At 38.2% G+C, this 27,144-nt stretch overlaps 1 protein-coding gene across 2 annotated transcripts in view; it reads left to right on the forward strand.

Annotated features, from left to right (window-relative positions):
* Window positions 1–1,889: 1,889 nt before the first annotated feature.
* GK5 (glycerol kinase 5) overlaps window positions 1,890–27,144 on the forward strand; it is a 59,599-nt gene continuing 34,344 nt past the window's right edge. For both annotated transcript variants that reach the window (XM_032487186.1, XM_032487192.1), the window contains exons 1-5: window positions 1,890–2,191; window positions 10,016–10,109; window positions 11,774–11,849; window positions 21,902–21,995; window positions 26,483–26,614. In XM_032487186.1, the coding sequence (XP_032343077.1) occupies window positions 2,030–2,191; window positions 10,016–10,109; window positions 11,774–11,849; window positions 21,902–21,995; window positions 26,483–26,614 (558 nt within the window). In that variant the 5' untranslated portion in view covers window positions 1,890–2,029. The remainder of the gene's footprint in view (window positions 2,192–10,015; window positions 10,110–11,773; window positions 11,850–21,901; window positions 21,996–26,482; window positions 26,615–27,144) is intronic.

The following is a 27,144-nucleotide window of genomic DNA, read 5'->3' on the forward strand; positions in this document are numbered from 1 at the left end:
GAAGATAGCATTCACCAGGGTCTCAAAGTTGTTCAAGACCAGAAACAAATTAGGAAACGCTAGACTAAGTTGTTGCTAAGCTCCCTGTTTTCAGGTTCTATGATTCTTTGATACTACTTAAGATAATTGATTCAAATTTATAACAAGGATCACAAAGGAAGTAAGTGCAGGTGTCCAAGAAGCCCAAGAATGATCACTTTGAGAAATATGCTAAATAGTAACATCAGGGAATACAAAACAGCTTTCTCTGTTGTGAAAGGGGACCTGTGACGGTTAATTTTATGTGTCAACTTGGCTGGGTTACTGTGTGGGTGCCCAGTTGTTTAGATGTTGTTGTGAGATAGTTTTTAGATGTGATTAATATTTAAATCAATAGACCATGAATAAAACAAACTATCCATGCTGTTGGCAGACCTCATCCAATCAGTTGAAGGTCTTAAGAGCAAAGACTGAGCTGTCCCAAAGAAGAAAAAATTCTCCTTAAGACAGTAACATAGGAACTGGCCTAAGTTTCCAGGCTACTGCCCTGCAGAATTTAGACTCAAGACTGTAACATCAACTCTTATTTGAATGTATAGATGTCCAGTCTGCCCTACAGGTTTCTGGGACTTGCCAGCCCTCACAAGCATGTGAGCCAATTCCTTAAAATAAATCTCAATTTCTTTCTCAATCTCTCTGTTACTGGTTCCCTTTCTCTAGAGAACTCCGGCCAGTACATCACCCATTAGTGATTTATTTCAAATTACAATACTGGGTAACATAGTACATATAACTCACCAAAATGGTCACCACTGGTGAAGGCAGTCCTGGGGCCATTTGGAACAAATGAATACTATTGGACAGGGACAGGGTACAAAGACAAAAACAAAAACAAAAATGCCTCCAAAACCATACTCTTCCAGGTGCCTGTTCCAAGCTTCTAGTAACCCAATTTGGTCAAATTGGCTGAAAGCAAGTTGGTTATCGTGACCGTTTGGTCAAGAGAACAATTTGGTTTAACATGAATAATCGTTGCTTTTTAATTGATACACCACTCCGCACTGTTAAACTTCTCCACAAAAAGCACATAACCATATTATTGTTATAATTTTACAAGAGTAAGATAATGAATATTTTCAGGCGCTGGTTTTTTGGAGTGCTGGCGGTGGGGGAGCTGGCTGGGGCAGGCCTGAACACCTCTGCACTCCCCACAGATAAGGACCTGGAGCTGGACCACCCCGTGGAAATTCCCCTGGCCTCCAGGCTGGTGACCAGAGCTGCAGGAAACTAGAAATTTCCACGGGCTTCCTTCCAGGTGGTGGAAGAGCCCATGCTCGTTAGGCAGGAGTGAAAGGTAAATGACCCTGAGGGGTTTTCAGATTCCTGAAAAAGCAATCTTTGGAGTGGAGGTTGACGATAAAAACAGCCACCTTGAGCTTTGTCCCTTTTCTCTACCAGAGGGCTGGGGAAGGTCTTACTCGTTGTGTTATTTCATTTATCAAGTATTTATTGATGTGCATTATATATGCAAATCTTACCAGGTTTTGGGGGGAGAGAATCTTGGGGGGAAACCCTCAGTTTATTAATAAATTCCTTCGGCCGAACTTTTAATTTCTTTTCGGTCACTTTATTTTTAAGAGATTCGTAAAATGTAATGAGAGTTAAAAGAAACGAAGACACTGCCTCAGGGAGCTTGGAGTTAGAAGCGTAATCAAACATTAGGAGCCACGAAAACACTGAAAGCGGCGGCCGCTTGGAAAGTGGGGCAGCCTGGGTGGGCTGGGGCTGCAGGGAGCCTGCAGCCTCAGCTCACCTTCCCGCGCTCCAAGCGGCCGCCCGCCCCGCGCGCGCTCCTACAAGAGGTTCCTGCGCACCCCTGACGTCATGGCGTCGGGGCGGGGCCCGCCGCAGGGGCGGGGCCGCTCCCGGATCTCGCGGAGGGGCGGGCCGGGGGCGGTGGCCCCGCCGGGCGCTCTCGGCCCCTGAGTTCGGGCGTTTAAAGTGCGTCCGCTCGGCTTGGCGGCTGCGGCAGAGAGGCGTGCGGGTCGGAATGTCGGGTTTACCCACCGTCCCGGAGCAGGGGCGCCCGGAGCAGAGCGCGCCAGATTCGCGGCGCGCACGCTTTGTGCTGGGGCTGGACGTGGGCAGCTCGGTGATTCGCTGCCACGTCTATGACCGCGCGGCGCGGATCTGCGGCTCCAGCGTGCAGAAGGTGACTGGGGAGCGGGCGTCGGGGCCACGCGTAAGGGTCGCGCAGGGCACCCGGTCCGGGTCGCGGAGCGCAAGAGGGCGATACCGCCTTATCCGGCCTGGACGCAGCCACCTGCGGCACCGCGGGCCCTCAGTCCTGAGCGGCGCTCCGTGACCGAACAGGTCTTCGCACTACTTCCCCGAGCAGGGCTGTAACCTGCGCGCCCTTCCTGTCCCGGCTGCGGACAATAGGGGTCCGGTTTGTGACCTGGGGCCAGTCACTCGCTTCCACTCACCTGGGGATCTGCCTTTCTGGCCTTACCTGGGTGGGACTGCGGTGACTCGCAGGGCAGGGCAGGGAAGGAAGGGCAGGCTGCGCAAATCTAGCCAGAGGGTGCTTTGTGACTTGCTTGATTTTTCCTGCACTTCCTTGATAGACCTTCAGCCCCTGTCTTTATTTACATTTAAAAACTTAAGATCTTGGTGGAATTTAACTTTATCTCCGTTCTTCCGTTGTCATTATTATTAACTGCTTCTCAAAGTGCTGAGCAACTGATCTCCATGGATATGGGAGTTATTGGACAAGTTTTGAAGGCTGTGTTGTCATTACTTTTTCTCCTTTCCATCTTTGAGGATTCATGAAAGTATCTCTTTCTGGGTTGAGAAACCTACCAAGTCATTGTTACTAGTAAAACAACCAATAGATTGGTATTCTTCTGTTCTCGTTTTAATGAAGTGTTGATTTCTACACAGTTGTCAGCACTCCAAAAATAACGTTGATCCGATGTGATGTTTTTATTTACTCTTCTTTCTAATATCAACATCTTTTTATGTTAACAGTGTTGGAGAAACAGGAGCTGTTAGCTACCTATCCCATTGCCAGCAGCACTGATCTCTCGGTTGCTCGGTTCCCATCCTTGTTCCCACCCCCTTCTTTAGACGTGTTTTTCAGCCGCTGCAGTTGCCCAAGAGCGGGTTCAGCTTTTAAAAGACTGCTTGGAACGTTTGTTTGGAGGGCTTCCTCAGTCTGGTTTCAGGACTAGACAGAGCGCTGGGGCTAGGGCAGCTCCCTGGTCCCTTCCCTGTTCACCTGTGCAGGAACACTGCCTACCCAGCCACACATCCCACCCCTACCCTCACCTGAAGGACAGATGAAAGGCTGTCCTTCAGCGACTGTGTGCTCCTTATCTTTGTAATGAGTCTTTATCAGAACACAATGATACTTTTCACACAGTCTCCCTTATAATTCTAGACACAAAGTACTTTTGTTTTAAGCAGTGAGGTTTTTTTTTTTTTTTTTTTGAAAGGAGTTGAACTATTTGGAACCAAAGAGATACAGAAATTGTTAGGAGATAACAGAGTTTCACAGTTGCTATATAATTTGGGGAGAATCATTAGTTTTGTAGAAATGAGGTAAAAATCTCAAAGAGAAATTGGGATTGCTGTGAGTAGCAGGAGACTAGAATGGTTTGGTCAGACTCTAAACTGGAGGTGTCTGGAAAGATATGGGAGTAAATAAAAATACAAAAATTCCCTGCCCTCAAAGGATGAAGCACTGTATCCTAAATTAAGGGGGTGAAAGCAGTGCCTCTCAAACTGTGATAAGCGTTTACAGCATTGCTTCTTAAAGTGTGGTTCCCACACTGCTGAGATTGAAATAGAGAAACTAAGATTTAGAAACTTGTGTAGCAGTTTGGCAGAGTAATTTTATGTCTGTTGACCTTAATAATAAAGCATTTGGGATTTTACTTTGTATGTAATTTTTTTTACCTAAAACTTGTTTTAATTGTGTCTTAAAAATTGTTGGTCCGCAATGAATTAGAAATCAGAAAAACAAAACAAAACAACAATCAGTCCTTTACTTCAAATAGCTTGATTTCTTTGGGGAAAAGGGTCTTGCTGGCCTAGATTACGATTTAGCATCTGGTTTATTACCTCATGGGCACAGAATAAAGAATTGAATTGCATTTAATCAAAGTATTAGGAATTCAGTTTGCTTCATGGGACTCTGTGAATTAGACACAGACCTGGTGTTTGTTTTCTTACATGAAAATCACACTTCTGCTAATATTATGTTGGGAAGAATATATTATAGAAACCCCAACCACTAGTACAGGATTTGACTGTTATTGCCAAATAAATAGCTTAAAAAACAGAAAAAAAAACTCAAGACATCACCTTTTAGGGACAAGAACAAAATAGGCTGTGTTGGTCTTTTAGTTAAAATTGAAATCCTAAACAGGAGCCTTGACATTAGGCAGCTAATACTAGGCCTCTCAGAAGACTTCAGCTTTCTTCTTGTGACATTCATTTTTTAATAGCAGAGACACATTTTTAGCCTTTTTCTATAAGTTGTAGTCTTTAAAAAGTTTTTCTATGGACTCTTAAATATTGGTGTTATATACTAGAATAGTATTTGGAGTTGGAAATCATGCATGTGAATATTTGATATTTTTAGCTTTTAAAAATGGAGAAAGGTTATCATGTTCCCCATTTGAACATCATGTGATTGTGAGAAACAATGAAAGATAATAACTTTTTTGTTTGTTTGTTTGTTTTACTTTTAGATGTACCCAGGTTGCAGGAAGTTTTTATTTATTTATTTAAACTCTTACTTTTTATTGAAGTGTAGTCGATTTATAATGTTAGTTTCATGTGTAGAGCAAAGCAATTCAGTTATACAAACATATATATATATATATTTTCACATTCTTTTCCATTATAGCTCATTACAAGAGATTGAATATAGATCCCCATGCTATTCAGTAAGTCCTTGTTGAAAGCTAACATCTTGGTTGGAAGAACAGAACAGAAAGGCCACTCCAAAGAAAACAGTGGACTCTCCAATACTCTGTACCCTCTGGACCTTCTTGAAAAAAATCTGGTGGTTGTCTTTTGTTTTTAATCAACAGAACACATTTTCTTCTTAGCTTTGATTATATTCTTGATCTAGTTTCAGTTTGGTCTTCCAAACTACTGTGACATGTTTGGGGGTGGTGAGCTGTCCGGGTCGGTGGAGTGGATGGAGATGACCCTGGAGTGCCACCGACAATTGTGGTTTGTAGGCTTGATGTGATGAGGGATGCAATCAGCTTTTAAGGGTGAGGGAGTACTAATTGCGACTGAGCCATTACAACCTGTGGTCATGAAAGTCTTGCATGGAAAGAACAGAGATGTTATTTGATAGAAGGGAAATGATTTTGTTAAATCTGTTTGTTTCTAACATGCTCACTGGGGAATAATAGATTCTTTTCTCATATCATCCCCATGTCACCCTCATGGCTCCCCCCATGGTCACTGTTTTCATCATGGTTCCTTTTTTTTCCCCCTCTTTATTTTGACCTTTCCATACGTGTTAGAAGTTTTCCTTAAATGGTGGTCTTTGGTTGGTTATCTCTTCATATTTTCAGTACCCTGTCTTACCCCTCTCAGCTATGTCTGGTATTTATTTGCAAGTAAAGAATTTCTCTCAACCCCTTCAGATAGTAGAACTTTGTGCCCACTTAGGAAGGGGAGTGGATCTGACTGGGTAAGGGGAGTTGAGGATTTTTATAAAGACTGAATCGATCTTGTGTTCAACCCCATCTGGCATGTCAGCCTTCTGACATACCTCTAATTTTCAGGGTTCTACCCTAGAATCTCTGCCTGGGATTATTGCGCAGAGATGGGAAGTAATCCTAGCAGGGGTGAGGTGTCAGTTTTCTCCTCTGTGCTTAGCCAGGTACCACCCACCCACTGTTTATATTAAAAACATTTGTTAAAACCTGCTCTAAGCCTGTTTGCTCTCCTTATCTTTCTGCAGAAACCTTTTTCATGTTTTTATTTAAATGGAGTCTTGAGAAGAATTGGAGAAAATTTATGTTCAAGCCATCATTTTAACCTGAAGCCATAGGCTCTTTATATTTTGTTTTTAAAATCAGCATATGAGTAAAATTTACTTTTTTGGTGAATAATTTCTGTGAGTTTTAGCCACATCCGTAGAAGTAACCCCCCAGACTCCTTTGTGCTAGCCCTTTGTAGTCAGACCCTCTTCCCACACCTAATCTCTGAAAACCACTGATCTATTTTCCATGAGTATAGTTTTTTGTCATCTTGAGAATGTCATATAAGTGAACAATACAGTAAGTAGCCTTTGGAGACTGGCTTTTTTCAGCATAATGCCTTTGAGATTCATCTGTATTGTTGTCTGTATCAAGAGTTCATTCCTTTTTATTTCTGAGTAGTAATCCATTATCTGGATATGTACACAATTCATTCACCTGTTGAAGTACATTTGGGTTGTTTCCAGCTTCTGGTGATTTTCAATAGAGCTGCTATAAACATTTGTGTATGGATTTTTAATGTGAATGTAAGTTTTCATTTCTCTAAAATAAATACCTAGGAGTGGGATTGTTGGGTCATAGGTAAGTGAATGTTTAACTTAATTAATTAATTGCAAAAGTTTTCAGTGACTCTACCATTTTGCATTTCCACCAGCAATGCACATGAGTTCCACTTGTTCTTCCCCAACACATGTATATGATATTGTTAGTATTTTTTATTTAGGCATCCTAATAGATGTAGTGGTATCTCATTGTGGGTTTGATTTGCATTTCCCTAATGGCTAATGACAGTGAATATTTCTATGTGCATATTTCCTATCCATATATCTTCTTGGATAAAATGCCTGTTCAGGTCTTTTGCCCATTTTTTAATTGAGTTGTTTTCTTATTGTTGGATTTTGAGATTTTTTAATGTATTCTATATATAAGTCCTTTGTTAAATGTGTTATTTGCAGATATTTTCATCCAGTCTGACTTTGTCTTTTCATTTTCTAAACAGTATGTTTTGCAGAGCGAACATTTTAAGTTTTGATGAAGCCCAGGTTATCATTTTTTTAGTTTGTTTTATGAATTGTACTTTTGGTATCATATGTAAGAACTCTTCACCTAATCCCCAGTCACAAAGATTTTCTCCTGTGATTTTTTTCCAAGCATTTTACAGTTTTATGTTTTACATTTAGATCTATGATTCATTTTGAGTTAATTTTTTGTGTTAAGATGTGAGGTTAGGTTGAAGCTAATTTCTTTTGCATATGGGTATATAATTATTCCAGTCGTTGAAAGAGCTATCTTTTCTCCATTAAATTGCCTTGTATATTTGTCAAAAATAAACTAGCCATATTTCCGTATTTGTGTGGGTCTGTTTCTGGATTCTCTTCTGTTCTGTTGTTCTATTTGTCTGTTTTTATGATTACACTGTTTTGATTACTATGGCTTTATAATAAGTCTTGAAATTGTGTAATGTGACTCCTCCAATTTTATTCTTTTTCAACATTGTTTTGACTGTTTTAGTTCTTTTGCCTTTCCATATGAATTTTAGGATCATCATATCTATATCTATAAGAAAATCCTAGGATTTTGATGTAGAATTCTGGATGAGAGTTCTTTTAGCTCTCTAAAAATGTTAAGCCACTTCCTCCTGGCCTTCATGGTTCTGGTGAGAAGTCTACAGTCACTTAAATCATTGTTCTATGTATGTAATGTGTCTGGTTGCTTTCAATTTTGTTTTATTTTGTTTTCTGTTTTCAGCACTTGAATTATGCTGGATCTGGCCATGTAATGCTTTGAACTTATCCTGTTAGGAGTTTTCTAAGCATCTTGAATATATATATTTTAAGTATTTCACTGAATGTGGGAATTTTTAGCACTATTACTTCCTTGAAGTACTTTTTTTCTACACTGAACTCTTTGTTTTCCTCTTTGGGGCCAATGATGACATAAATATTAGACCATTTCTTCTTGTCCCACAGATCCCTGAAGATTTGTTCCTTTTTTCTTTTTGTTGTTCAGATTAGATAGTTTCTCTTGATCTATCTTCAAGCTTATTGACTTTCTTTTGTTATTGCCATTCTACTATTGAACCCATCCAGTATGTTTTTTATTTTAATTATTATATTTTTCTTTTTTAATTGATTTTTTTCCAGCTTTATTGAGGTATGGTTGACAACTAAAAGTTGTATATATTTAAGGCATATAAATTGATGTTTTATTATACAGATACATTGTGAAGTGATTACCATAATCAAGCTAATTAACACATTCATCTCACATGGTTACCATATGTATGTGTGTGTAGTGAGAACACTTGAGAACTACTCTCTTAGCAAATTTCAAGTGTACAATACATTAACTGTAGTCACCACACTGTACATTAAGTCTCTAGACTTTATTCAGTAATCTTATAGCTGAAAGTTTGTATCCTTTGCCCAGTATCTCTCCATTTCCTCCACTCCCCTAATTATTGTATTTTTAAATTCTGAAATTGTCATTTCATTTTTCTTTATGTATTTTATGTATTTGCCGAGACTTTCTATCTTTCCATTTTTTTGCCTTTACTTCTTGGAGCATTTTAATAATAGCTGCTTTAAAGTCTTTATCAGATATCTGTGTTATGTCAGTGTTGGTATCTATTATCTGTCCCATGTGAGCTGAGATTTTTCTGGTTCTTCATATACCTTGTAATTTTGGATTGTATCCTGGATATTTTGAATATCATGTTATAAGACTCTGTCTGGGACTTGTGTAAAGCCTATGATGAATGTTAGTATTTTTCTTTTAGTAGGTGATAAATACACTTGTGTTCAGGCTACAAGTGCTGACCAGCCTTCTGTGGACTTTGGTTTCAATGTTAGTTCTGTTTTCAAAACAGAACAAACAGTAGTGTTTTGATCTTCCCTGTGTAATGTTTGCCACCTTGAGATCAGTCTGGGACCTGGGCAGTGGTCTGTTCCTTAGTTCTGCTCTTAGCATCTTTGCTGTGTTGATTAGGTTTCTGTTCACACACGTGCAGCTTCGAGGTGAGCCTAGGAATTCATCCATGACTTTTCTGGAGTAGCTTTAGCAAGGTCTTCCCTCTGAGATCTTCCTGGTACTTTTCAGTTCCCTGAGTCTCCCCATTTGGGTCCTCTTGCCGGAAGCTGGAGCTTTCATTATTCCCATTCTGCTGGGCACTTTGTATGCTCGGATTTGGGGCTAGGGACCAGGAGCACACAGCAGACAGAAAAAGGCCATTGGGGGCTCACCTTTGCCTCCTGGGCCCACAGCTCATCTGATTAGAGAGGAAGTGTTCCCTCACTCAGCATTTCAGGTGCTTGTGGTTACTGCTGCAGCCATCACTGTGGGATAGTCCAGATAGAAAAGTGTGGAGGCAAAGGGGGATAAAAAAGAAAAGTGGAGGATTTCTCCCATTCCCTCTGAGTGTTAACCAGAACTCTCCTGGAGTTTCCACCATACCCTGATAGATACTGCTGGTTTCCAGGCTGCCTTGAGGTCAGGCCACAAGAAAAATGAGACGCTCACCCCCAGTTTAGTGATACTCTAATTACTTATCTTCTTCCCCAGTCTGCCTGCCACCATATGCTTTGTGCAGTCCACAGAACTGCTCCACGCGTTCTGTCCAGGTCTCCTACCAGTACTCATTGGGAGGGACGGGGTGGCGTGTGCTCACTCCTGTCACAGTCTGAACTGGAACTCAGTACTTTATTTGCGAATTTTAACCTTTTTTTTTTGAAGTTTGACTTTTTCTTATTACAAAATCAATGCATCTTCATTGTAGAAAGCTTAGAAAGTAAAGATAAAATAAAGAAAACTAAAATCTTCTCTAAACTCATGAACTAAAGAAAACGTATTTTGGTGTATCATCCTTTTTTATTTCAGATATGTATTTTTTTCCATCTTAACAATAGAAGTGAGTTATATAATACATAAAATCATGTTTTTATTTATTTTTAAACCAGCCACCTTAAGACCCGGATGCTACTGATTTGATCTAATGCTTTTACTGTATCTTCTCTTTTCCTGCATAGGTAGAGAGTCTTTATCCACAAACTGGCTGGGTTGAAATTGACCCTGATGTTCTCTGGCTTCAATTTGTTGCTGTAGTAAAAGAATCGGTCAAAGGTAACTGGATTTATAAAATAAAGCTAGTCAGTAAAGTCCATTTTGTATATATTACGAGTTTTCCTCAGGCGTCTGTAGAATTTTGTGAGTTCCCTAGGTTATAGTTATACATATGGTAGTATTTTATGGGGTCCCAGTTTCCCAGTATTTTGGAGGGACATTTGCAGTTTACAGTGAATCACTTTGTCAGGGGAAGGTAGCAACTGCTCTGTCCTCTGCTGTAAACCTTTTGAGCTGCGGGACAAGGGCTCACCTTCCTTCTTCGTTCTAGGCTGTAGCTAGTGCCAATTTGATTTCCTGTTATGTATAAAATACCAGAGTGTTATAAACAAAGTTACAGCACACAGTTCCTGCTCACAGTTTACAGCTGAATTACCTTTATTGTAAAGTAAGTTTTTGTTGTTTTGTTTTTTTTTCCTGTGGGCCCTTCTGCTGCAAAATGCCTTCCTGGCCACAGCCATGGTCTGAAATCTTAGCTCTTTAAGAATGTTTTCAATGCAGCCTTCTTAAAGAACACAGCCAATGATGACTTGTAAATGTAAATTCTAAAAGATCTTTTACTTCATTTTTTTTTCTGACGGAATTGCTTCTCCTTAGGTTTGAAGTATTTCAAAACTTATTTTTAAGAAAAGGTGGCAGGAATACTACATTGAACACCTGTATACTTCCTCATAGATTCGAACATATTTTGCGGTGTTTACCATTCTCTGCAAACGTTTCTTCTTTTTGGCTGGCCAGTGTGAGAGGTGGTTGTGATGTAATAACCTGTCATCTCTATATACTTCATTATCTCCAAAGAAAATGAGTATTCTACATAAATACAGTGCAATTATTATATAGGAAATTGAATATTTTCTAATACTTAGTCTTCAATATTCCCCTCTGATCTTAGTCATGAATAATTATTTTTTCAATTCAGAATCCAACCAAAGATGAGACACTGCACCTAACAGTCAGTGTGTTTAGTCTCCTTTAGTCTAGAAGTGTATTCTTCATGACACTGACAGTTTTCAAAGGTACAGACCAGTTTAATAGACTGTCCTGCATTTGGAGATTGTCTAATTATTTCCTCATGATAGATTCAACTTAAATATTTTTGGCAGGAGTACTATACCGGGGGGTGAAGTTGTTCCTAATTTGCTCAGTGGGATAAATTGCTTTTTAAAAAGCATATCATGAAAACATTTGAGTTGCTATACACTAAGAAATTTGGACCTCCAAAATGCATGTTTAAATTTGTATTCTAACATCTGTTTATGTGGAAAATAAGATCTGTGCTTCAGTATTTACATATTTTCCCTAAGGACTTTTCCCTTGCTGCCATTAATCAGCTTCTGTGATGGCTGATCATTGCAGTAAATTAAGATCTAATTTTTTAGTAATATTCTAGAAGAAAATACGTGGCTTACTTAAAGTTGTGTTTTTCCCTAACCTTTAAAGCAAAAAGGCCATTTTGTTATTACAATATGACCTTTTTTCCCTTTAAGAAAAAAGAAGTACTACAAAAATCGTCCTAGTAATGCTTTATTAGCTCCAATCGTGTTATTAAAATGCTAAACCCAGTTTGTTTTTCTTAAAATTATATTGAGTGATTTCCACATTGATACTATTGTGAAGCAAAACTTCATGAACTTTAAACTTGTTTTATCTGTCTCTGTTTTTAGCTGCAGGAATAGAGATGAATCAAATTGTTGGTCTTGGAATTTCAACACAGAGAGCAACTTTTATTACGTGGAACAAGTAAGTGCATTGTGCAGTTAAGAACTCTAGTGCAGGGTTCACATCACAGCGAACGTATTGCTGTGAACCCTGTTTGGGGATTTTAAACTTGTGAATTAAGAACAGTTTTGCTTGGTTAAGAGAGTGAAAGTGGGCCTACTTTCTGGCTTACTTAATATGCTCCCTGCGTGTATCTGGGCTTCACTTATACAGGATAATAGCGAAAAGACTGTTGCTGTCATTAAATTTTCCATTCCTTTGGTTTGGTGTCAGTTTTTCAAATAAGCATGGATTGAAGATCTACAAAATTAACTTATACCTAAAAAGGTTCAGGAGAACCTAGCAAATTTCAGAAACACGAGATTGTAATTATGATTTATATTTTCAATCTACTCCAAATTTAATATTTAAGTACCTGTAACATATGAGATGTGTATAGAAGTGTATGGATTAAATACAACTATAGTACCATAATGGCTACTGTATAGTGAATACCTGTGGTAATTTAGATTCCATTATCCTTACAAAGCTGTTATTTAGGTGTTATGTCTATTTTTACAGAGAAAGAAACTGAGGCTCAGAGAAATAAGTAAGTTGTTCAAGGTCACTCAGTTAATAAATAGAATCAAGATTCCAGATTATCTTTTTGAGCCCAAAGCACACGCTCTTTCCACTACCTCTATATTGCCTTCAACATGTATTTCTTATCTTAAAAACAATAACACCAAAAACGCTATACATTTTTTTCTTTGTTACAAAGCACTGGACTCCAAAGAGCAGCTGGAGCCTGGGGCAGTGGAGAAGAGAAGTGGTAAATGTAGAGGGTAGGGATAAGTTTAAGAAATATAATCAAGGTGAATTCACAATGACTTGGCCTTTAATTCAGTGATAAGCAAGAGGAAGAAGTTTAAATTTTCCAGTATTTGCCTGGATGGGATCAAGATGGTGAAATAGGAAGACACTGAGCTCACCTCCCCCAACACACAGATCAAAATGGTAACTACATATAAAGCAACTCTCTCTGAGGACGACTTGAAGAATGTCAGAACAGCTCTTCTACAGCCAAGGTTGTACAGAAAGAACCACATGGAGTCTGGTAGCAGATAGAGTTTGGAAGTACAAATGCAACCAGAAAACAAGTAACAAAATGGCAATAAGTACATACCTATTAATAATCACTTTTACTGTAAATAGACTAAATGCTCCATCAAAAACCATAGAGGGTCTGATTGGATTGAAAAACAACGCAGCTATATGTTATGTACAAGAGACTCACTTTGGAGTTAAAGACACATGCACCCTGAAAGTGAGGGGATGGAAAAAGATATTCTATGCGAAGAGAAATGAAAACCTGGGGTAGCAGTACTCATATCACACAAAATAGACTTTAGGACAAAATCTATAACAAAAGACAAAGGAGGGCATTAATAATGATAAAAAGGTCAATCCAAGAGGAGAATATTAGACTTGTTAACGTATATGCACCAAATACAGGAGCACCTAAATATATAAAGTACTAAAGTACTTTCCAAAATCTATGGGACACAGCAAAAACAGTGCTATGCGGGAAGATTGTGGTGATAGAAGCTTACCTTAGGAAGTAAGAAAAATCTCCAACAACCTCACTTTCCATCTAAAGGAATAGAAAAAGAAGAACAAAGCACAAAGTCAACAGAAGGGGACAAATAATGATCAGAGTGGAAATAAATAAAAATAAAATAGAGGGCCCCCCCAAAAAAAATCAATAGAAAAGATCATTGAAACCAGGAGCTGGTTTTTTGAAAAGATAAACAAAATTGATAAAGTTTAGCCAGGCTCTAAGAAAAAAAAGAGAGACTGTTCAAATCTTTTAAATTAGAAATGGAAAAAGTTACCACCCATATCCATCAGTAATCAAAAAATTCCCAACAAACGAAATTCTAGGACTAGATGACTTCACAGGGGAGTTTTACCAGACGTTTAAAGAAGAGTTAATACCTATCCTTCTCAAACTGTTTCAAAAAATTGAAGTGGAGAGAACACTACCCAAATCATTCTTTGAGGCTAGCATTACTGTGATATCAAAACCAGATAAAGACACTACAAAAAAAATTGCAGGCCAGTATCTCTGATGAAATACATGCAAGAATCCTCAACAAAATACTAGCAAACTGAATTCAACAATACACAAAAAGGGTCATACATCATGATGAAGTGGAATTTATTCCAGGGATGCAAGGATGTTTCAATATCTACAAATCAGTTAATCAATTAATATGATATATCACATCAGCACCAAGGATAAAAACCTACAATCATCTCAATAGATGCAGAAATTTTTTTTTTTCAAAATTCAGTATCATTTATGATAAAAATTCTCAACAAAGTTGCTATAGAAGGAACATACCTCAAAATAATAAGGCCATATGACAGAGCTACAGGTAACATACTCAATGGTGGAAAAAGGCATTTCCTCTAAGATCAGGAACAAGACAAGGATACCCACTCTTGCCACTTCTATTTAACACAGTATTGGAAGTCTAGGCACAGCAGACAAGAAAAAGAAATAAATGCATTCAACTGGAAGGGAAGAAGTAAAACTGTCACTGTTTGCAGATAACATGATACCAGATATGGAAAATGCTAAAGATTCCACCAAAAAAAATCCTGCTAGAACTAATATGAATTCAGCAAAGTTACAGGACACAATATTAATATACAGAAATCTGTTGCATTTCTATACACTAATAATGAAACTGTTGGAAAGAGAAATGAATCCCATTTACAGACATATAAAAAAGAATAAAATATCTAGGCATAAATTTAACGAAGGAGGTGAAAGAGCTGTGCTCTGTAAACTATAAGACACTGATGAAGGAAATTGAAGACACTATAAATAAATGGAAAGATATCCCATGTTCATAGATTGGAAGAATTAATTTTTTTTAATTGTCCTCACAATGCAAAGCAGTCTACAGATTTAATGCAATCCCCATCAAAATACTCATGACATTCTCCACAGAATTAGAATAAATAATCTTAAAATTTCTATGGAACCACAAAAAACCCTGACTAGCCAAAGTAGTCTTGAGAAAAAAGAATAAAGATGGAGGTATCATGCTCCCTGACTTCAGACTATGCTACAAAGCTATAGTAATCAAAATAGTGTGGTACTGGCACAAAACTGGACATAGATCAATGGAACAGAATAGAGACCTCAGAAATAAAACCACACACATATGGTCATTTAATCTATGACAAAGGAAGCAAGAATATACAATAAGAAAAAGACAGACTTTTCAGTAAGTAGTGTTGGGATAATTGGACAGCTAAATGTAAAAGAATGAAATTATTTTTCTCATACTATATACAAAAATAAACTCAATGAATTAAAGACCTAAATGTAAGACCTGACATCATAAAAGTAAAAGAAAGCGTATGGCAGTGAATTCTTTGACATTGGTCTTAGCAATGTTTTTTTGGATTTGTCTCCTCAGGCAAGGATAACAAAAGCAAAAATAAACAAATGGGACCTAATAAAACTTAAAAGTTTTTACACAGTGAAGGGAACCACCAACAAAATGAGAAAATGACCTCCTGAATGGGAGAATATATTTACAAATGATGTGTCGGATTAAGGATTAATATCCAAAATATATAAAGAACTCATACAACTCAATACCAAAACAACAAACAACCCAATTAAAAAATGGGCAGAAGATCTAAATAGACATTTTTCCAAAGAAGACATATAGATGGCCAACAGGTAAATGAAAAGATGCTCATTATCACTAATCATCAGAGAAATGCAAATCAACACCACGAGCTATCACCTCACACCTTAGAATGGCTAGTATCAAAAAGACAAAAAAATAAGTTGACCTTTGTGTACCTTTGGTGGGACTGTAAATTCCCTATGGAAAACTGTAGGGAAATTGCTCAAAAAATTAAAAATAGAACTACCATGTGACCCAGCATTTATCTGAAGAAAATGAAAACACTAATTCAAAAAGATATATCCTCTCCAATGTTTATAGCAGCATTATGTACAGTAGCCAAGTTATGAGAACAACCTAAGTGTCCATCAACAGGTGAATGGATAAAGATGTGGTAGATATGTGTGTGTATTTATATGTATATTTATGTAGGTATATATGTACATATACACAATGGATTATTACTCAAAATTTAAAAAGAATAACATTTTGCCATTTGTGACAACATAAGTTGATCTGGAGGGTTATTATACTTGGTGAAATAAGTCAGATAAAGATGGATAGTATATGTGGAATCTAAAAAATAAAACAAATGAAGAAATACAGCAAAACAGATACAGACTCACTGATTCAGAGAACAAACTAGTGGTCACCAGAGGGGAGAGGGCTGGGGAAGGGCCAAAATAGGTGAAGAAGATTGAGAGTTACAAACTACCAGGTGTGAAATAATTAAATTACAAGGATGCTCTGTACAGTACAAGGAATATAGTCACTATTTTATAATATCTTTCCATGGAGTACATTCATAAAATATTGAATTACTATGTTGTACACCTGAAACTAATATAATGTAAGTCAACTCTACCTCAATTTTTAAAAAGTAAATTAAATTAAAAAAAATCAGTTACCAGTATTTCTGGCCTTGATGTTTGGGAGGTTATGATAGAAATGATAGAGGATATAAGAGGTCGAACGAGTTAGGTGGTGATGAGGGTGGGTAGAAGGGAACATGATAGAGTGTTTGGTTTGGGATGTGTGAATGTGGAGATATCCCAAAAGCAGTTTGAACATCAGTCTGGTTTAGAATGAGGCATGGCTTGTTTCCTCCAGATAAGAACTCTTCCTCTCAGGGCATAGCGCATCTCAGCTTGATGCGTGCATTTACGGTACCCATGTGCCTCCCTCCAACTCTCCACCTAGTGTCTTGGGCACAGCAAGTCTCAAATATTAGCAGATGAAGGAACAACTGAATTAAAGTCATCTGTAGAGATCAAGGTTTCTGAACAGTGGCACTGTTGACATTTGGGGCCAGATAATTCTTTGTTCTTGAGATCATTCTGGGAATTGTAGGGTGTTTAACAGCATACCTGACCCAGTAGATACCAGTACCCGGTTTGACAACCAAAAATATCTCCAGCTTTGCCAAATGTCCCCTGGGGAGCAGATCACTTCCAGTTGACAACTGTTGACATGGACACAGTCTGGAGGAGTAGGTGTGTTCTCTGGTAGAGATTGTATGGGTAGAAGAGAAGACGACTGAGGATTTGGACAGTGAGTTTCTCTCCCCTACCCACCCAATTCAAAGGGAATCAGAGAGTGAAATGAAGGATCAGAATGAATCTGGGAAGTAGATGGTATGGAAATAGGGGCAGGAAAGTGTTCCTAGGGAAACAGCTGGTTGGAAGTGTTGCATTGGATTAGATTTGGAGATTAGGTCATTGGCCAGAGATTGCTTTCGTCGGAACCTGGACACAAGGTCATTCATGGCAGGAAGGTCACAGCATTAGGGAGCGAAGTTTTTAGGTGGCAGTAGGATCATCCCTCACTTTTAGGAGAAATAGAAGAGTCGGATGCCAAGGCAGTTCACACTTCCCTTACTGGTGCTGCTGTTGTAGAGAGACATTGTTTTCCTAAAACAATTAATTGTGAGTTTTCTTCTTGGTTGTCCTTTTTTGAGATATTTGTGTTCTTTTCATAAATTTTGGAAACTTTGTGGGAACTGAAATGCTGGATATTAAAAAGAAAAAATTCCAATCCCCTCACCCCACCCACAAGGCTTCATTTATCTTTTATCTTAAAATAATGGAGTCTCATCTTGCTCCCTGGTTCCAGGTGAGCACTGTGGCATTTGGTGCTGGCAGGTCCTACGAACTCTCCAGCAGACAGCTGAGACGCCGCCCGGGAGTGGGCGCCTCTCCAAGCCAGCAGGGAGGGCTTACCGTCCGCTCCCGCCCCAGCCAGAGCCTCCTCCTCCCACTCATTGGTTTTTCCTCCCGTGTCCATGGTGCACTCTGTTCTTGTGGCCACAGAAATGTTTTTTCCTTAGAATTGCTATTAGAAGTCTAAAACTTTGAACTTCCTTTTTATTTTTCTCTTTTTTTTTTCCCTCTTTCAGATGCCAGGAAACTCATTTTTTAACTTTTTCAGTCCTTGAGTTTCCTTCATATTCTTCAGATTAAAAATTTTTTTCAATATATTTGCTCAGGTTATGCTTAGCCTGTTTTCTAAAATAATTCTAAAGAGACATCTCCTCCCTTTTGGTTATTTTAAATTCCTTTTGTTTTGAAAAATCTTGAGTTGTTTTCTTTCTTCTGTCACTGTCAGGGAGGCTTCTGCCAACTAACCTCAGGCCAGGGTGTGTGCCAATTAGTAGCATAAACTATGAGTCACTGAACCGGGATTTGCTCCGGAACTGTTTGATGGCTCATCATGAGTAAGGCATGGTGCTGGTTGCTGAACTGAATATAAAAGTGAGTTAAAAGCAGCCCCCAGGAATTTACAGTCTCATAATACAAGTATCTGAATTACTCTGTGTTTCCCTCAGCACCAAGTATGCCTTTTACCTGATACTTGTGTTAATGGTTCTTACCAATTATTTGTGACACAAAATATATTATGAGCCACAGAATGGTAGCCTGTGTTGGAGTTGTCTAAGGCAGTTCATTTACCATCTCGCTATTCCTGCTTTCCCTCCACTTCTCCTTTTATTGTTAAAACAAACGTAAATCACTGCTAAGTGAATGTTGAAACATACACTATGACTTGAGATCAGCACTACAGATTGTCTTCTACCACTTTATGAATTAATGATGCCACATTCATCTTGTGACTTTCTTCCCTCTTTGTCAGCTACACTAGCCTTTCACATTTCATGCTTCATCCTGCCTTAGGACCTCTTAATGTAAAGAAATACACTTTATTGGGAATGTTCACCCTCCTTGTCTGTTCGTACTTATCCTCCCGAGCTCAGTTCCATGTCACTTCTCAAAGAAGGCTTTCTTGACCTGCCAGACTAGACAGAGTCTCCCTGTTAAATACATTCATGTCAACCTGTATTTTTCCTTCATAGAACTTATTCCTGTTGTAAGTAAGCAATTGAGTAATTAATTATCTGTCTCACTTCCCTGGTAGAAAATATATTCATAGGGACAGAGATGCCATGTCTCTGTTCACAGCTGTGTCCCCAGCTCCTGGCACAAATTGCTGTACAAATATTTGATGAACCAGGGGAAAAAATCAGATTTAAGTATGTAAGTAGATGCTGATGTAGAATGTCTCCAAAGCATCATGTGTCCAGTGAATTTCATTTCTGTCAAACACAGTCTGATAGTTCTCACTGGCAGAGCAGCATTTATTCATTATCAAATAAAATACCTCTTTAGTACCTGGGCTGGTTGAACTCACGGTCCCTCAGGAGGCTCATATGAAGACAGCTGTGTGAAGACAGACACAGGGAGAACACCATGTGAAAAAAGAGGATTGGAGTAATGCATCTGTAAGCCGAGGAATGCCAGAGATTGCTGCAAACCAGCAGAAGCTGAGAAGAGTCAAGGAAGGATTCCCTTACAGGTTTCAGAGGGAGTAGGCCCTGCCAGCATCATGGGGACTTTTAGTCCCCAAAACTGAGAGACAATAAATTGCTAGTTTTAGCCATCCAATTTGTCATACTTTGTTATCACAACCCAAGAAAACTGATACAATGGTCAGTTGATTTTCAACATGGGAGCCAAGACCACGCAGTGGGGAAAGAACAGTCTTTTCAACAAATGATGCTGAGAAAACTTGGTATCCTCACGCAAGGAATGAACCATACATTGCAGTATAAAAATTATCTCAAAAAAAAAAATCAAAGATTAAATTTGAAAGATAATATTATAAAACTATTAGAAGAAAACATAGTGGAAATCTTTATGACTGTGTATGACTGAATTTTGCAGTGATTTCTTAAATGGCATCAAAAGCACAGCTAACAAAAGAAAAAATAGATAAATGGAACATCAAAATTAAAAACTTTTGTGCATCAAAAAATGCTGTTAAGATATTTTCATCTATTTATGAGTAATTTTTCTTTAATTTTCTTGACTATTGGAACTCTCCAAAGTAGAAAAAATCACCCTAAATTTAATCATAAATAATAAGAAATAAAGCTGTGTTGAAATTATTTTGACATAGTGTATAATTTGCATTTTAAAAATTTGTCTGAAAAAATTTATAGTCCTTGGTATCTTAAATCTGCAGTTAGATTCCTGAAAACTGACTGCAGTGGTAATATGGAAGATATGTGTCTTGGTATATTAGGCTTGAAATTTCATTTAAGATTGATAGGAGAACCAGTTCTCTGATTTGTACTGATAATGGTGACTCTTCAGATCACTAAAGGAAAAAGAAGTACCATGATCATGAGGTAAGTGAATGCTGTGATTCCCATTAATAAAAGTTAAAAAAACAGGGGAAAAAAAAAGGACACTAGTGAGTGAAAAGGAAACTCACAAAATGGGGGGAAATGTTTACAAATCATATATTTGATAAAGAATTAACATCCAGAATATATAAATAACTCCTGTAGTTCAACAATAACAAAAAACCTAAACCCAATTCATACGTGGACAGAGGGCTTAAATAATATTCAGATGGTCAATACGCACGTGAAAAGATGCTCAATATCATTAGTCATTGGAGAAATGCAAGTCAAAACCATCATGTGCTCCCACTTCACACCCATCAGGTGTGGCTGTAATTTTTAAAGTGGAAGATAACAAGTGTTGGTGAGGATGTGGAAAAATCGGAACTCATATACTGGTTGTCGGAATGTCGGATGGTGCAGCCGTTCTGGAAAGCAGTTGGGCAGTTCCTCAGAAACTAAACATAGAATACCACATGGCCCAGCAAGTCCAATCCTAGGCATGTACCAGAGGAATTGAAAACAGGGACTTGAACAGATACTTGTACAGCAGTGTTTACAGAGGCATTATTCGCAGTAGCCAGAAGTTGGAAAGAGCCAGGGGTTTAGAAATAGTAGTGATGGTTACACAACATTAATGCCACAGAATTGTGCACTTAAAAATGGTTGAAATGGTGAATTTTATATTACGTTTCTTTTACCGCAATTTAAAAAAGAGAGAGTGTTGAGGAATAACGAGTGTATGAAGGCAACTTATTAAAGTGATAGACCATGGTATTCAGGAGCATGAGCCCAGGAGGGGTTGGTGGGAAGGAAAGGAGTGTTTGAGGGGTTAAAGGTTGCAGTGAGTTTGAAGGGAAGGTATTTGGGGAGTAAGATGGAGAGAACTGAAGTAATAGCAAGACGTGTTGACCGATATCCTACAATGTTAGGATTTCAGTGGTAGCATGTTTCCAGGTGACAGAGTTGAGGATGTGACCGTGCGTGTGGACTGCTTGAGAAGAGTGGGAAATGATGGTCTCGGGATCCGAACGTGGTTGAAGTTGCACAGGAGGAGGCCTGGAGGTAGCTCGGAAGGCAGGCGTGTGCTAGATGGTGAAGGTGAGTGGGTGTCAGTGGTTGATTTACAGGAGCTTCAAAGGAAAAAGGATTTCTTTCCACTCATTTTCTTAGTTTTGTGCTCTTATTGTAGCATTGACCCAGAGTTAGTTGAATTTCTTATTAGACAAATTTCGGTAAGCCTGGTAGGCTACCAGTGGCTAAAGCAGTGCGCAAGTTGAGATGCAGAACTGCTCTAGCCGCATTCCAGCTCTTCTGGACGGACGTGTTTGATCTGATTGTGTGTGTCAGGATCAGTACTGTGACTGGGAGGAGTGTCAGCTCCTTTTTCTTGCTTTTAAAAGTGTATAAACAAGTCTTTAAATGCTTTTCGTTTTGTTTTTGGAAGTATATACATTTTAGTGCTTCAAAGTATCTTTCTGGATAGAATCTGATCTGCAATTTCATACTATATGTCATATCATAATTGTTATAGGGTGTATTCAGTTTATAAAATCAAAGAGAAGGAGTCATTCAGAAAGCCCCATCTAGTTAAGTCATACTTTGAAATAATTTTGTTTTCTCTCATGACACATTTATGATATAGTATAGTCTCTGATTTTTATTGAGTCTCAAAATACTGTTTCCATCTTTCTTAGGAAAACGGGAAATCATTTCCACAACTTCATTAGTTGGCAAGACCTCAGAGCTATTGAACTTGTAAAATCTTGGAATAGTTCTCTTTTAATGAAGGTAATCTTTTTCTTATGTTCTGTGATTTGGATGTTACTGTTTTTTCCTGTAAATATCCTTTAACTGTAGGCTTACTTGTATAATCTACCACTGATGTTTTAGGACTTTAAGAAGAGAATACACCTATGCACGCTCCCCACACCAGTGAGATATATTCAGTCACCCAGAAGTGTGTTTGGTGGATTGAAGTGCTTAACAATCGCACTTCAGGAAGTCCTGAGGAGGTTTGGGGTGGACCAGAGGTTCACTTATGAATGAGAATTTGTTTCCATTCTGGGAGGAGTGGAAGAAAATACACATTCTATCCAGAGGAGATACAGAAGTGTGCACATTTCATCATCTTTTGTTATAAAAGTGGAGAAAGGATAGCAGACTGCCACTCCCTCTCAGCATGACGCCTGGCACGTAGTAAGCCAGTGATGATGGTGGTGCTGGTGACGGTGACAGCAGCAGCATCTCGTTCCTAAGTGTGAGATCACTGAGTCAGAGGGTAAGACAGTTTGCCAGCCCCTCACATGTGGTAAAACCTGCACCATTTGCTCTTATAATCAGTACTGCGTATTGATTATTTTAATGCTTCTAATGCCACACAGTTAAATGCCTTCTCAGCTAGGGGTCCCCTACCAGATGGTGCATGGGAGAGTGTCTGGAACATGAGTTTTCCTTAGTAAGTCTTTGGAGACATTAATTTTACATGAAAACAATCATGAACATGTTATAGACTGTGACAGTAATGCATGAGTGAAACAAATTTGCCATACTCTCATCCACATTGATTTTTTAAATTTTGTTTAATACATAAAAATGCACCTTTAATAATTTGTGAGGCTGGATCCTGAGAGATGCTGTTTACAGGGAAGACAGAGTCATTAAGGGAGTTGAAAGTGGTTATAAGGAAATGGGAACTTTTTTTTTTTTTTTTGGAAATGGGAACTTTGAATGGTATAATTTACAATTATACTATTTACCATGTGTGGTGTTATACTTTCATACATAATTCTAGTTTTTAATAGATCAATCCAGCAGATGTTCCTTAAGTTAGTCAGTGATAACTTACAACTTTTATCCCTTTGAAAATAAATTGTGACGGTGGAAACAATTCTTTCTGCAGTATAAGCCCCAAATCTCAAATCATGAGGTAAAACTGACTTTAAGCCCAAAACTGAACCTTCAAAGCACTTGTTCTACTTGATATCAAACATGTATATGATGTAAGTTTTGCCCTCTCTTAGGAGAAGAATGCACACAAACAGACTCTTAGAGGTTAGCACACACGGTACCAGAGTCCGTCCTGCCAGTGAAGGAGCCCCATCCTGTAGTCAGTCATCCTTTTCCAGATGCTTACAGTCTGTTGATGGGGGCCCTGGGGAATGTTTCGGGAGTGTGTGTCAGAGCCGCACAGCGGCCGGCCGTTTGCGCCGGCGAGCCCCAGGCAGAGTGGTGAAGCATTGAGGCATGCTGGCAGTCTCCTGGCACACTTGTTCCCTGCCAGTCCCCCCAGGCACCCAGCTTCCTCTGACTGCTGTTCTGATTCTTGCCTAATGGTTGCTAAGGCTTCTCTTTGCTTTTAGCATAAAAATTCTAACTTCTTACCATGGTTTGACACCATCTGCAGCTCTGACCCCTTCCTGGACCCTTTTCTCCCTGAAGCTGCTAAAGATTAGGCTTCAGCCTTGCCAGCACTCAAGCCCTTTCTCACCTGAAGGCCTGGTACCTGCATGGGGCTCTGTCTGCCATCATGCCTGCATCCTTCTCACCCCTTGGGCCTGGCTCCCACGGCACCTCCTCTGTGGGAGCCCTTCTCTGCCATCTTATTTAAAGTAGCCCCGCCCCATCCAGTCTCTGTTACTGTCCTTTATTTCTTTCACAGCACTCATCAAATTTCAGATTCTGAGACCAACATTTTTAATTGAAATTTTAATTGAGATCATTGTAGATTCACATTGCAGCTGTAAGAAATAATACAGAAATCCCTCCTGCCCTTTGCAGTTTCTCCCAGTGGACTACAGCAGAAGTCAGTGTTGACATGAATATTTTATTAATTATTGTGAATGGGTTTTATTCGGATTCCCCCAGTTTTACTTACACTCATTTCTTTTTTGCATGTTTGTGTGTGTGTTAGTTTCTGTACAGTTTTTGTTTTTCCCTGTGTTCATGTATCCATCACCACAGTCAAGGGGCTGAACAGGTCCAGGACTACAGGGATCCCTCATGTTGCTCTTTTATAACCACAGCCACCTCTCTCCTGCGTACCTCACCACCCTCTCCCGTCCCGTGCTTCTTGCAACCACTAATCTGTCCTCCATTGCAAATCCTTCTCATTTCAAAAATGTTATATCTGTGGAATCATGCAGCACAAAACCTTTTGGCATATGCTTTTTTCAATTAGTATAATTCTCTGGAGAGTCCAAGTTGTTACATGTATCAGTGGCTTGTTTTCTCTTTATTGCTAGGTTCTATTCAGTGGTACAGGTGTACTGCCTGTTGAAGGACATCTGTGCTAATAATTCCAGTTTTGGGGCTGTTACAAATAAAGCTGTTATGGACATCTGTGTACAGAATTTTTGATGTGAGCATAAGTTTTCAAGTCTCTGGAATAAATACCCTGAGAGTACAATTGCTAGGTCATATGGTAATTGCATGTTTTATTTTTATAAGAAACTGACATGCTTTTTTCCAAAGAGGCTGTGCCATTTGCATTCCCACCAGCAATGTATAAGACATATATTTTTTCCAGTTTTGAAAAGGATGATTTTCTAACCAGGGTGAATTTTTAATTACCAGGATTTCTTTGTTTGTTTTGTTTTGGGGGTTTTGTTTTTGGTTTTTCTTTTTTGGTCATTTTAACCATAAATTATATCTTAACATTATGTCATAATTAAAGTGGCAGGATTTTTTTCTTTTTTGGTGGTACATTAGATAGTGGTTTATTTTACAACCAGTGTCTTCTTAGGTTATCTCATTTATTGATTTGATTACTTATTTGTCTGTTTCTTCCCACTAGAATGTAAATTTCAGGAAGGTAGGGATTCTGCCTCTACTGTTCATTCTGTCTTCCCAGGCCTGGCACAGGCATTGGTACATAGAAGGTACTCAATAAATATTTGTTAAATATATGAACAAATGGGTTCATTGTTCATATGTTGACTAAAAATGCAGGTGTTAGAACTCTTAAGACTTTTGGTGCGCCCCTCCCAGCCCCACAAGTTATCTGCATTCTACAGGAGATCCCTGAAGGGTCCTAAGTTTTTGTAGAGAAAAGTATAGTTGCTTATGGAGGAAGAACTCATTTCAGTTTGAGCTGTTTCTTGACATATAGCACATCAGGCTTCTGGGCAGTCACTTTAAGTACTTTTTAAAAGTCCTATATTTCATAGTAATATAAAATATAAGGAAGTGCAGAAGTTTTGAGTACTGAATGAGGTGAACAGGAAGTTAAAAGGGTGCAGAGTTTCAGTTATATGATGAATAAAGTCTGAGGATCTCATGTGTAATATGGTGACTGTAGTTGATAATACTATATTGTATAACTGAAATTTGCTAAGAGAGTAGAACTTAAATGTTCTCACCCAAAAGGAAAACAAAAAGGTGGGAAAAAAATTAAAGTGAGGCTCATTGTTCAAGAAAAAAAAAAGACAAAACTGAAATGTAGAGAGAACTGAGTCTACACATTTCTTGATTGATGCATTATGCCAAAAGTGAAAGGAAAACAAATTTGTATTACTATTTTAAATAAATAAACCAAAATCTTTCAATTTATTTTGGAGAGAGATGGGAATAACAGAAAAAAATGCAAGAAGTGGGTAAATCTCTGTAAATGAATGTTTTGAAAAAAATCAACTTCAGAAGTTGAATTCTACATCTGCATCCTTGTAGTTAGGTGACAGGGTGAAGGTTTTTTTTTGGTTGTTGCTTGTTTTTGTTTTGTTTTTTTTGTATGTCTTACCTTAAAACTCAATGCTGATTTTCTGTGTAAGTTTATTTTTTTCAATTAAAGATTTTGCATACTAAGAAGTAAATTTAAAACTGTATGTTTCATCTTTGATCATTAGATAAATATAAGCAGTATTAAATAAAATCATTCATCCCAAATTTTAAGTATGTAATGTGTAGGGAAACTTCCCTTCTGGCCTAATGCTAACTTGATTAAAATATATTTCTGATAGAAAAATAGCCTTCTCCCTTGACTGTCTCCCTTTACTTCTGTAGTTAAAAATAGGTAAAGGGGTAGAAAATAGTTATTTTAAAAAAACTTTTATAAGTACTTGAGCCCTCGTGTTTGCTAAAGAAGTTCATAGTAGATGTGTTATATTTCATATATTAGAATGTAAATTGTCCGCTTAGGGTAATACTGCTTTACTTGGTTTCTTTAAGTGCTGAGAACACTCTGTAAGTAGTTAAACAAACTCTGTTTGTTACTGGGTTTGTTTGCAAGTGTATGGAATTAATATATTAAATGCATTTTCCTAAAAATTTTTTTAAAATAGCTCATTCACAGTTCCTGCCGAGTGCTGCACTTTTTCACTAGGAGTAAACGATTTTTAGCAGCCAGTTTGTTCACTTTCACAACCCAGCATGTTTCTTTGAGATTGGCCTGGATTTTGCAGAACCTGACTGAGGTAAGGGAAGACTGTGTGTGTGTGTGAATCTAGATTATGGGGCTGAAAAAAAATTGAAGGAATAAGATAGCAATTTGATTATCTGAGGGAAAATTAACTGCCCACCACATTGAGATAGAAAACACGGAATCTTTACTCTGTTTCTTTTAACCTTTTTATTGTGAATCATAGCACACATAGAAAAGCGAACAAAACAAACTGTACCATTCAGTGATATTTTGTGGAGCAAACATCTGTGTAAGACTACTTGAATCAAGAACTACAACACTGTGACAATATGTATTGCATTTTATTTCCACTTTTATGGTTTATGTGTTTATTCCTCAACACTGTACTTTAGCTTTCTTTGCCTGAATATATTAAAACTTTATATAGGTGGAATTATACAGTGCTTCCTCTTTTGTGTCTGACTCCTTTTGCTTAACATTATATTTGTGACATATGCCCAAATTGTGTGTAAATTAATTTCCTTATATTTTCATTGCTCTTCAGTACATGATTTTACCATAGTTTATCCTTTTATACTTCCT

The sequence above is a fragment of the Camelus ferus genome, chromosome 1, assembly GCF_009834535.1.
Source record: "Camelus ferus isolate YT-003-E chromosome 1, BCGSAC_Cfer_1.0, whole genome shotgun sequence".
NCBI lineage: Eukaryota > Metazoa > Chordata > Mammalia > Artiodactyla > Camelidae > Camelus > Camelus ferus.